We start from the raw sequence: 11,836 nt of genomic DNA, 5'->3' as shown, positions 1-11,836 counted from the left end.
CGGGGGGCAGGGATGGGGAGGAGGAAGAAGACTTCAAATCCCGAGGGGAGGAGGGATGTAGAGGACGTCAAACCTCGTGGGGAGGAGGAGGAGGAGGAGGAGGAACGTGGAGGACGTCAAACCTCGAGGGAGGAAGGGGAAGAGGTCCTTAAATCCCTAAGGGAGTGGGACGTGGAGGGTGCCGAACCTCCTGGGGAGGAGAAGGGAGTTAAATCCCGAGGGGAGGAGGGATGTGGAGGACGCCCAAACCCGTGGGGAGGAGGGTGTCGAAGTCTGAAGGGTGGAGGGCTGTGGAGGACGCCAAACCTCGTGGGGAGGAAGGAGGAGGGATGTGAGGGACCGGGAGGACGGGGACGGGGACGGGGGGGACGCCAAACCTCCGGGGGAAGAAGGGGGACGTGGAGGACGTCCAGCCTCGTGAGGAGGAGGAAGGTGTTAAATCCCGAAGGGAGCGGGATGTGCAGGACGCCAAACCTCGCGGGAGAAGGAGGGCCGTAGAGGACGTCAAACCTCGTGAGGAAGAAGGACTTGGAGGACGCCCAATTCCGAGGGGAGGAGGAGAGCTGGAGAGGACGCCAAACCTCGTGGGGAAGAAGGACGTGGAGGACGCCAAACTTCGTAGGGAGGAGGAGGGCTGTGGAGGACGCCAAATCCCGAAGGAAGGAGGGCTGTAGAGGATGCCAAACCACGTGGGGAAAAGGAGGGCCGTGAAGGACGTCAGACCGCGTGAGAAGGGGACGTGGAGGACGCCCAATCCCGAGGGGAGGAGGAGGACGGCTGGAGAGGACGTCACAGCTCGTAGGGAGGAGGAGGAGGGCCGTGAGGGACGTCAGATCCCGAGGGGAGGAGGAGGGCTGGAGAGGACGCCAAACCACGTGGGGAAAAAGGAGGGCCGGGAAGGACGTCAAACCGCCTGAGAAAGGGGGACGTGGAGGACGCCCAATCCCGAGGGGAGGAGAAAGCCGGTAGGGGGCGCCAAACCTCGTAGGCAGGAGGAGGCCTGTGCAGGACGTCGGATCCCGAGGGGGGGAGGAGGAGGAGGAGGAGGGCTGGAGAGGACGTCAAACCTCCTGGGGAGGAGGAGGGCTGTGCAGGACGTCGGATCCTCGGGGGCGAGGAGGAGGAGGAGGGCTGGACAGGACGCCAAACCACGTGGGGAGGGGAGGGGAGGGGAGGGGGAGGGGCCCCGCCGGCGCAGGCGCAGTGGGAGGCCCGGCGGCGCGCCTGCGCAGAGCGGCCGCGGCCCCGCCTTCCGGACGGGCGAGCGACCGGCCGGAACGGAAGACGCTGGGGAGCCGCTTTCCGACCGGGCCGAAATAGGCGACGGACCGGGGGGGAGCCCGGGGCGCCCCCTGCCGGCCGGGGCTTGGCGGGGGCCGGAAGTCCCCGATCCCGCCGGCCACGAGGCCGGGCGCGCCTGCGCACACGGGGCCGGCTCCGCCTCCACTCCCCCACCCCCCGGGGGCGGCCAGTAGATAGCTCCCAGGCGTCTCCCTCCTCTCCCCCGCCGCCGCAGGTGCGGCTGGAAGACCCGCGGGCCCGCCGCCTCGCCCCTCCGCCCCTCCCTTCCGCTTCCGGTCCGGCGGGCCCCCCCCCCAGCCCCGGTTGCCGTGGCAACGCCCGCCCCGCCCACGAGGTGAGAAGCTGATTGGACGCGGGGGGAGGCCTGGGGGGAACCCGGCCCTCGATCGATCGGGGGCTGTTTATTGGCCGCTTCCTAGGGGCTGTGCACTGTACTGAGCGCTGTGCTTGGAGCAGCAGCGCCCCCCCACCCCCCCAGCGGGGAGAGCCCGGGTTGGACAGTCAGGGGGACCTGGGTTCCGATCCCGCCCCCGGCCTGCCGTGTGACCCTGGACCCGTCACTTCACTTTTCTGGGCCTCAGCTGCAAAATGGGGGATGATGATGACAATAATCATCATCATCATAATAATAATAATTCAACGTGGCTCAGCGGCAAGAGCCTGGGCTTCGGAGTCAGAGGTCATGAGTTCGAATCTCGGCTCTGCCACTTTCATTCCATAGTATTTATCGAGCGCTTACTGTGTGCGGAGCACTGTACTAAGCGCTTGGAATGAACAAGTCGGCAACAGATAGAGACGGAAGCCCCCGGTCAGCTGTGTGACCGTGGGCGAGTCACTTCACTTCTCTGGGCCTCGGTGACCTGATAATAATAATACTGTTGGTATTTGTTAAGCGCTTCCTAGGTGCCGAGCACCGTTCTAAGCGCTGGGGGAGACGCGGGGGAATCAGGTGGTCCCCCGTGGGGCTCCCGGTCTTCATCCCCATTTTACAGAGGAGGTCACTGAGGCCCAGAGAAGTGAGGTGACTCGCCCGCGGTCACCCGGCTGACAAGTGGCGGAGCGGGGATTCGAACTCACGACCCCTGCCTCCAGAGCCCCTACGCTTTCCACTGAGCCACGCTGCTTCTCCAGACCTCATCTGGAAAATGGGGATGAAGACCGGGAGCCTCACGTGGGACGACCCGATGACCCCCGGTTCTCCCCCAGCGCTCAGAACGGTGCTCTGCACCTAGTAAGCGCTTAACAAATACCAACATTATTATTAAGTCACTTCGCTTCTCTGCGCCTCGGTTCCCTCATCTGTAAAAGGGGGATGAAGACTGGGAGCCCCACGTGGGACGACCTGACGACCCCGTATCTCCCCCAGCGCTCAGAACGGTGCTCGGCACGCAGTGAGCGCTTAACACATACCAGCATCGTTATAATTCATTCCTTCGATAGTATTTATTGAGCGCTTACTACGTGCAGAGCACTGTGCTGAGCGCCCGGCACGGACCATCGGGCACCAGATAGAAGACCGTCCCTGCCCAGGGACGGGCTGATGGTCTAATTGGGCGAAACGGAACGGAACAAAAACATCATCGTCCCCATAAATAGGAGGAAGGGGATGGACACCTCGTTAACAAAATTAACCGGGTCACAGATAGTGCAGACAAATGAGCACAGTGCGGCGGGGAGGAGCAGAGGGAAAAGGGGGGAGGTCAGTCCGGGAAGGCCTCTTGGAGGCCACGATCATCGCATTTGTTAAGCACTTACTATGTGCAGAGCACCGTTCTAAGCACTGGGGAGGATATAACAATAATGTTGGCGTTGGTTAAGCGCTCACTAGGTGCCGAGCACCGTCCCGAGCGCCGGGGGAGACGCGGGGGAGTCGGGTCGTCCCCCCCGCGGGGCTCCCGGTCTTCAGCCCCGTTTTACGGACGAGGGGACCGAGGCCCCGAGAAGCGAAGCGGCTCGCCCCCCGGTCCCCCGGCTGCCGAGTGGCAGGGCCGGCATTCGAACCCGTGACCTCTGACTCCGAAGCCCGGGCCCTTGCCACCGAGCCGCGCTGCTTCTCAATATAAGGTCATCAGGTGGTTCCCCCTGGGGCTCACAGTCTCCACCCCCGCTTGACGGATGAGGTCACCGAGGCCCAGTGAAGCGATTCGCCCAAACGTCACCCAGCTGACAGGCGGCGGAGCGGGGATTAGAACCCGCGACCTCGGCCTCCCCAGCCCGGCCTCTGGCCACCGAGCCGCGCTGCTCGCTTAAATATCGCAGTCGTTACCATCGTCGTCATTACTCAACGGTGGGGGAAGCGCACTAGGGGACGCGTTCCCCGCCAGCACCGAGCCCCTCCGATCCCAGGCCCGGGAGTCGGGTCACTCGGATCCTCATCCCGGCGCCACCGCCGGCCTGCTGCGTGACCCTGGGCAAGTCGCTGCACGTCTCTGGGCCTCGGTCTCCTCCCCTGTAGAATGGGGATTCGAGACCCGTTAGGTCGGGAGCCGGCGCGGGGCGGGAACGGTGCCGGCCGAGGTCATCTTCTATCATCTTCCGTTATCCTTCAGTGGGAGGAGCCGGGGTTGGGAGTCCGAGGTCATGGGTTCGAATCCCGGCTCCGCCCCGGGTCAGCTGGGCGACCGTGGGCGAGTCACTCCTCTGGGCCTCGGCCATCTCATCTGTCCAACGGGGATGAAGACCGGGAGCCCCACGTGGGCCGACCCCGCTGACCCCGTATCCCCCCCCCCCGCGGCGCCGAGAACGGCGCTCCGCCCGTAGGAAGCGCTCAACAGATACCGACGTCACTCTTACTGACGCGGTCGCAGTTGGGACGGAGAGGAGAGGGCCGATCCGGGGCGCGTTGGGAAGGCGGGAGCGACGGGATGGAGCGGGGGAACGGATGGGGGGGGGTGGAGAGGGAGGAGTCGAGGGGGAAGGGGGGACGGCGGGGCCGTCTACGGGGACGGGGGGGACGGGGCGGAGGCGCGGCGGCGGGGAGGGGGCCGCGGCCCCACCGACCCTCCCGGGTCCCCGGGTCCCAGCCGGCCGATGGACGACGACGAGGAGGAGGAGGAGGAGCGGGTGGCCAGCCGGCCGGGCTCCTACTACGCGGCGTCGGAGCGGCGGTGGGCGCCCGGCCTCCTCACCCGGACGCCGCGGTCGTCCTGGCGCTGGCCGGCCCGGCCGCCGTGCGCGGGGAGGCCTCGGCCCTCCTCTTCGCCTCCGTCACGGTCGCCGAGGCGGGCGGCGGGCCCAAGCACTGGTTCGGGTCCCCGCGGCCGGGCCGCGACGCCGTCCACGCCGTCGTCCGCCACTTCTGGAGCGAGCGGCCGGCGGGCGGGGAGGGCCCGGGGGGGTCCGGGGGCGGGTGGCCGGCTGGCCGGCCTGCCGGCCGACCCCCGCCCGCGGCCGCGGTCGGCCGCCGACGTCCTCCGCCGGCAGGGAGAACAGCTGGACCGCGTGGCCGGAGGCCCGGACCGCATCGAGGCCGACGTGGACGTGACTGACCGGCACCCGACCCCGGGGGGGGCCGGGCCCCTCACGCGGCTCGGTGGCAAGAGCCCGGGCCGGGGAGGCAGAGGTCGAGGGTTCGAATCCCGGCTCTGCCACTCAGCTGGGAGGTCGCTTCTCCGGGCCTCGGCTCCCTCATCTGTCAAACGGGGATGAAGCCCGGGAGCCTCCCGTGGGACCACCCGATGACCCCGGATCTCCCCCGGCGCTTAGAACGGTGCTCTGCGCGTAGCGCTTAACAAATTCCAACCTTATCGTTATCCCAGCGCTTAGAATAATAATAATAATAATAATAATAATGTCGGTATTTGTTAAGCGCTTACTCTAATAACGTTGGTATCTGTTAAGCGCTGACTATGTGCAGAGCACTCTTCTAAGCGCTGGGGTAGACAAAGGGGAATCGGGTGGTCCCCCGTGGGGCTCCCGGTCCTCATCCCCATTTTCCAGATGAGGTCACTGCAGGCCCAGAGACGCGAAGTGACTCGCCCACAGTCGCACAGCCGACGAGTGGCGGGGCCGGGATTCGAACCCATGACCTCTGACTCCCAAGCCCCGGCTCTTGCCACCGAGCCGCGCTGCTCCCCGTAGGACGGCGCTTGGCGCATAGCGAGGGCTTGACGAATGCCACAGTCATCCTCATCGTTATCATTCTCCACCTCGTACCTGCCCCGGCGCTTAAAACGGCGCTTGGCGCACAGTGAGGGCACAGTCAGCATCATCATCGTCATCGTTATCACCATCATCATCTACCCCGCATCTGCCCCGGCGCTTAAAACGGTGCCTGGCCCACAGTAAGCGCTTAAACCGATAGGGTCGTCATCCTCAGCGTCATCGTCGTCGATCCGACGGCCTCGTCGCGGCCGGTAGCCGGGACTGACCCGGGGCTCCACGTGTCCCCTCCCTCCGCCCCCGCCCCGTGCAGGATCCTGACAGCGTTGGAGTCTCCGACCTGGTGGCCGTCGGGCCGGGGCGCCGGGCGGGTCCCCGGGGCGGCCGGAGGCGCCGGGGCCGGGGCTGGAGGTCCGGGACGCCGGGGGGCCGGCTCCTGCACCGCTACGCCCCGGGCCTGGCGGACGGGGTCCGCGTGCACTCTCCGTTCGAGGTGACCGTGCCGCGGCGCCGGGTCGGCCGGCCGGACGTCGCCCGCCGCCTGCTGTCCGCCCACATGCCCGGCCTCCTGCCCCTCCTGCGGGCGCGCTTCGGCCGGGAGGCCGCCTTCCCGGAGGCCGCGGGGGAACGGCCGGGCCTCGCCGGGGAGCCCGTCCCGAGCCGGGGTAAGCTTTCGTCCGGGCGGGGGCCGTGGGGGACGCCGTGCCCCGCGTCGGCGGGTCCCTGCCCTTCCCCCGAGGAGCCCCGGAGACCAGGAGGGAGGGACGGCGAGGCCTAGCGGGCAGGGCCCCGGCCCGGACTCGGAGGACCTGGGTCCTCCTCCCGGCTCCCGCCCGCCCGGCGACCCGGCGCGGGTCCCTTCCCTTCTCCGGGCCTCGCTCAGCTCATCCGGAGAATGGGGGTCGAAGGCGTAACGGGGGGCACCGGGTGCGCCCTCCACGACGCGTATCGACCGCGGTGCTCGGCGCGGAGCAGGCGCTCGGCGAGAACCGTCGTCCCGATCGGAGCCGGCCGGAGCCGGAGTTCAGCCCAGCCGCGGCCCCCCGGGGTCGGCGGCCGATGGTTCTCATTACAGAATGATGAGGAAGACAGCAATAACGTTGGCATCCGTTGAGCGCCCACTCTGTGCCGCGCGCCGGGGGAGAGACGAGGTCGCCCGGCCGTCCCACGCGGGGCTCCCGGTCTCCGTCCCCGTTTGACGGACGAGGGGACCGAGGCCCGGGGAAGTAATAGCGTTGGTATTTGTTAAGCGCTTACTATGTGCCGAGCACCGTTCGAAGCGCTGGGGGAGACACGGGGGGAGTCGAGTGCGGTGACCGGTCCAGAGTCACACGGCCGACACGCGAGGGAACCCATGGCCTCCGCCCCCCGAGCCCGCTAAGCCGCGCCGCTCCTCTGCCGCTTGGCGGAGTGTCCCGCACGCAGTCAGCGCCCCTTACGTGCCGCTGAATCCCGGGCCGGGCGGGAGGGGCCGGGGGGGGGGGGGCCGGACACCGACCCCCTTCGGCCGCGTCTCTGCAGCCGGCGGCCCGACGGAGGAGATCCCGGGGGCCGGAGGAGGAGGGGGTCCGGGCCCGGGCGGCCGCGGCGACGGAGGGGGAGGCCCCCGGGAGCTGAGTGAGGTACGTGCCCCCCCCCGCCCGGTCGCGGACCCCCCGGGTGCCCCCCCGCGCCGCCCCGGCGCCCGGCGCGACTCGTCCGGCTCCCCGAGGGCCGGGCGCGAGTGGGGCGTCGGGGGCGGCCTCTCCCTCCCCGCCTGGCCCTCGGCGGGAAGACCCTCTCCCACCCCCCGGGCCCGGGACCCCCCCGGGGGGGGTCGGGGATCCCGGACCGCGGAGGATCCGGTCCCCTCCGTCCTCGCCGTGGAGACCCGGAGACGTGCTCGGTCCGAGAGCGACAATCGCGTTGGTATCTGTTAAGCTCCTACTAGGGGCCGACCGCCGTTCTGAGCGCCGGGGGAGGGACAGGGTCGTCGGGAGGCTCCCGGTCTTCGTCCCCGTTTGACAGACGGGGGAACTGAGGCCCCGAGAAGTGAAGGGACTCGCCCACAGTCACCCGGCTGACGGGCGGCGGAGCGGGGATTCGAACCCCGGGCTCTTGCCGCCGAGCCACGCGCTACCGCGGCCGAGCCGAGCCGCCCCCGGCGCCCGGGGAACGAACCCCGACGTCCTCGGCTTTTACGGCGCCGGCCGGACGCCCGCCACGCGAGGTCATAGACGCGAGAGACGGACGGGGCCGGATCACGGGACCCGGCCCCTTCCCCGGGACCCTTTCCAGCAGTCGGCCCGGCTCGCCCGGCCCGGGCGGCGGCGGCGGCGTCACGGTAGACCGGCGCCTGGCCCCCAGAAGCGCTTCCCGAATACCAGAATTCCGATCCCCGTCGTCGTCGTCGTCAAAATAACCGGACCGCTTACGCCGCCCCGCGCTTAGCAGGGTGCTCGGCCCAGAGCGTCGAGCCCCGCTTTATCCGGCGCTCCGGACGGCGCCCGGCAGGCGGGAGGCGCTTAGCGGATGCCGTCCCCCGAGGGGACCGAGGCCCCGGGGAGGGAAGTGACCGGCCCGAGGTCCCGCGGCCGGCGAGCGGGATCGGAACCCGGGTCCTCCCGACCCCTCGGGGGGCGAGGGGCCGGGGCCGACGGGGCCCGGACGCTTCCCCCCGCAGATGCTGAGCGAGCTCAAGGGCCTGGCCCCGGAGGCGGAGACGGAACTGGAGCGGCAGGACGAGGTGGCGGCCGGCCTCACGGACAAGGTGGACCGGGCCACGCTCGCCCTGGACGGGCAGACCCGACGCATCCGGGGGCTCACGTAGGGGCCGACGCGGGGGACCCCCGGCCCCGGCCGGAGAGCCTCCCCCGCCCGGCCTCTCCTCGGGAGGCTCGGCCCGGGCCCCCGGACCCCGAAGCGGCCCCCGGACGCGCCCTCCTCGCGCCCGGGCGGGGCGTCTCCCCCGACGCGGCCGGCATCCACCGAGGGGTCCCGGCCCGGGGGTCCCGGGCGAGGCCCGCTCTCCCGGCGGTCCGCGTCGCCGAGGGGGGCGGGAGCGACGCTCGGCACGCGGTAAATTACCCACGGAGCGCTCGCGCCGGCCCGCCTTGGTTATCGTGTCGGCCTCCCCGCCTCCGCCTCCGCCCGGCCCGGTGGGTCCCTCCCGCCTTCCCGCCGCCGCCCCGAGACGTCGAGGCCCCGTCACCCCTCCTCCTCGCCGACCTCCCGCGGTCGACCGTCCGCCTCCGGATCGAACTTCAAAGCCGCCCACCGCCTCCTACCTCGCCTCCCTTCTCCATCCCGGCCCTCGCACCCGGCTCCTCCGGTGCCGACCCTGCCCCCGGGCCCCCGGCTCGCGCGGCTCGCCGCCGACCTCCGGCCCGGAAGGCCGTCCCTCCTCGAACCCGCCCCCCCCCCCCCGCCTTCGAGGCCTCAGAATAATCGCGACGACGATGGCGTCTGTAAAGCGCTCCCTAGGTGCCGAGCACCGTTCTAAGCGCCGGGGAGGAGACGGGGTCATGGGGTCGGCCCCCGCGGGGCTCACCGTCTTCATCCCCCTTTTCCAGCCGGGGTCACCGGGGCCCAGAGAAGCGAAGCGACTCGCCCACGGTCACCCGGCCGACGGGCGGCGGGGCCGGGATCGGAACCCGCGACCTCTGACTCCCCGGCCCGGGCTTTTCCGCTGCTCGTTGAAGGTCCGCCTCCTCCGAGAGGCCTTCCCTGACCGCACCCCCCCCCCACCCCCTTCTCCTCCTCTCCGCTTCGGCCCGTACCCCTTGATTTATTCATTTCTATCGATGTCGGTCTCCCCTCGGGCTGGGGCCTCAGGGGTCGCGGGTTCTGATCCCGGCCCCGCCGCCTGTGGGCTGCGTGACCTCGGGCGAGCCGCTTCACTTCTCTGGGCCTCGGTTCCCTCATCTGTCGAATGGGGATGGAGACCGCGAGCCCCCCCCCCCCCCCCCACCGTGGGACCACCGGATAATCTTGACTTTACCCCAGCGCTTAGAACGGCGCCCGGCACCTCGGGAGCGCTTAACAGACACCGTTATTCCTTGGTTCGGTCGCCCTTATGGAGCGCTTACTGGGCGCGGAGCGCTGTACTGAGCGCTCGGGAGAGGACAGTGCAGCAGCAGGCACGTTCCCCGCCCACGCCCGGCTCGCTGTTACGGCGTCCTCTCCCGAGCGCTGAGACCGGTGCTGTGCGCCCGCTGAGCGTCCAGTAAGTACGACCGACTGGCTAAGTGACCCGGGGAGTGGGGAGGGTCCCCGGCCCCCCCCCCCGCCCAAGATTCCCCAGGGCGGCTTTTAGGGGGACGCGGGGGCCGCGGAGGCGGGGGGGGGACGGACCCCATCTGGAGGGAGACGAGCAGAAGCGCCGTGGCTCGGTGGGTTGAAGAAGAACCCGGGTTGGGAGAGGTCGTGGGTTCGATTCCCGGCTCCGCCGCTCGGCAGCGGGGTGACCCTGGGCAAGTCGCTTCACTTTTCCGGGCCTCGGTTCCCTCATCTGTAAAAGGGGGAGCCCCAGGTTGTCCCAGCTGATGACCTTGTACCTACCCCGGCGCTTAGTACGGTGCTTGGCACATAGTAAGCGCTTAACGAGTACCAAGGTTATTATTAAGTCCGCGCCGCGGACGTTATGGGGGCCGGGCCTCGGGGAACCCTTGAACCCGCTGAGAAAGAAGCCGGGGGGGCTTGAGGAGGGTGGACGGGGGGGGGAAACGGAGCCTCCTTTTCCTCCTCGGGACCGGGAAGGGCTGTGATGGATTCCACGGGCCGAGCGTGTTTTCGATTTAACGGTCGACGTGGTGGTGGGCCGCGGCCACGGCCCTGAAGTCCCGGCGGGCGGGAGGGAGGGAACCGGGACCCCCCGGCCCAGCCCCGAATCCCGGCCCTGCCTTTTTGGGGGGGTGGGGGGGGGGGATTCGTTGAGCGCTCACTCTGGGCCGGCCGCCGCGCTGAGCGCCGGGGTAAGATACGAGCCAAGCAGGGTGACGCAGGCCCCGTCCCCCGTGGGGCTCACGGTCTTCACCCTCATTTTTTCTTTTTAGGGGATCGGTTAGGCGCCGACTATGCGCCCGGCACCGTACTGAGTGCTGGGGTAGATGATGATACCGCTACTAATGGTATTTGTTAAGCGCTCACTAGGTGCCGAGCGCCGTTCTAAGCGCTGGGGGAGATGGAAGGTCATCAGGTGGTCCCACGTGAGGCTCACAGTTAATCCCCATTTTACAGATGAGGGAACCGAGGCACCGAGAAGTGAAGGGACTCGCCCAGAGTCAGCCAGCAGACGAGTGGCGGAGCTGGAATTAGAACCCAGGGCCTTCTGACACCGCACTGAGCGCCCGGAAGAGTCCAGTACAACAGTGAGCAGACACATTCCCCGCACGCGTTGAGCCTACGGTCTAGCGCGGCGCGGCGGCGCCGGCCCGGGCCCGGGAGTCAGAAGGTCCCGGGTTCTAATCCCGGCCCTCGTCCGCTGGGCGACCTTGGGCCGGTCACTTCCCTTCGCCGGGCCTCAGTTCCCTCATCTGGAGAACGGGGATGAGGCCCCACCGGGTCCAACCCCGTCCGCAGGTACCCACCCCAAGCGCTCAGTCCCGGGCCTGGCACGTAGTGAGCGCTTAACGGCTAAAAAAAGGGAAAAAAGGGCAGCCCAGAGACGGGGAAGGCGTTGGGGTGGTCCCTGGGGACCCAGACTCTTTTCCCTTTCTGTTTTGGATCGTATTAAGCGACCACTCGGCGCTCAGCACTGCGTTAGGACTGGGGTGGACTTGTCCTCCGGGTGACCCCGGACCGGTCGCTTCTCCGGGCCTCGGCTCCCTCCTCGGGAAAATGGGGATTGAGGCCGTGAGCCCCGCGTGGGACGGGGACCGCGTCCCGCCCCGTTTCCATCTATCCCCCCCCTCAGTGTTCAGGCGATGGGGTGGATACAGTGCATAATAATAATAATAATTTTAATTATATCAAGCGATTACTCCGTGCCCAGCTTTCTACTGAGCCCCGGGGTAGATCCAGTGCATAACGATGATAACATTTATTATTACAGAGTGTTTTAAGCAATTTCTCCGTGTCCAAGAGTTTACTAAGGGCCGGGGCAGAGACGGTACATAATGATCATCCTATTTATTATCACGGGGTGTTTTAAGCGATTCCTCTGTGCCCAGGAGCGTACTGAGCGCTGGGGTAGATGCAAACTACTCAGGCTGGACCCGGGGACTGTCCCACGAGCGCCTCACAGTCTGTTGTTTCTGTGAACTGTTATATTTATTCTGAATATTGACATTTCTATTGATTGTCTATATTGTTCTATTCATATTTAACAAGTACTGCCATCAACCCGTACAGTGCTCTGCACACAGTAAGCGCAGAGGTGGGCATTCTTTATACATTCGGATCTCTCGATCAGAGGGATTTATTGAGCACTTATCGTGTGCAGAGCACTGTACAA

At 67.9% G+C, this 11,836-nt stretch overlaps 1 protein-coding gene across 1 annotated transcript; it reads left to right on the top strand.

Moving 5' to 3' along the window:
• Window positions 1-677: 677 nt before the first annotated feature.
• SNAP47 (synaptosome associated protein 47) lies at window positions 678-8,212 on the top strand. Its single transcript, XM_039913969.1, is given in 8 exon segments — window positions 678-716; window positions 1,517-1,636; window positions 4,326-4,648; window positions 4,650-4,793; window positions 5,717-5,770; window positions 5,815-6,068; window positions 6,925-7,025; window positions 8,018-8,212. Coding segments are annotated over 8 exon segments (1,230 nt in total).
• Window positions 8,213-11,836: the final 3,624 nt, after the last annotated feature.

This window comes from Ornithorhynchus anatinus, chromosome 13 (genome assembly GCF_004115215.2).
Source record: "Ornithorhynchus anatinus isolate Pmale09 chromosome 13, mOrnAna1.pri.v4, whole genome shotgun sequence".
Classification (NCBI taxonomy): domain Eukaryota; kingdom Metazoa; phylum Chordata; class Mammalia; order Monotremata; family Ornithorhynchidae; genus Ornithorhynchus; species Ornithorhynchus anatinus.
The sequence above is the reverse complement of the archived record's forward strand: the minus strand, read 5'-3'. Positions and strand labels throughout refer to the sequence as shown.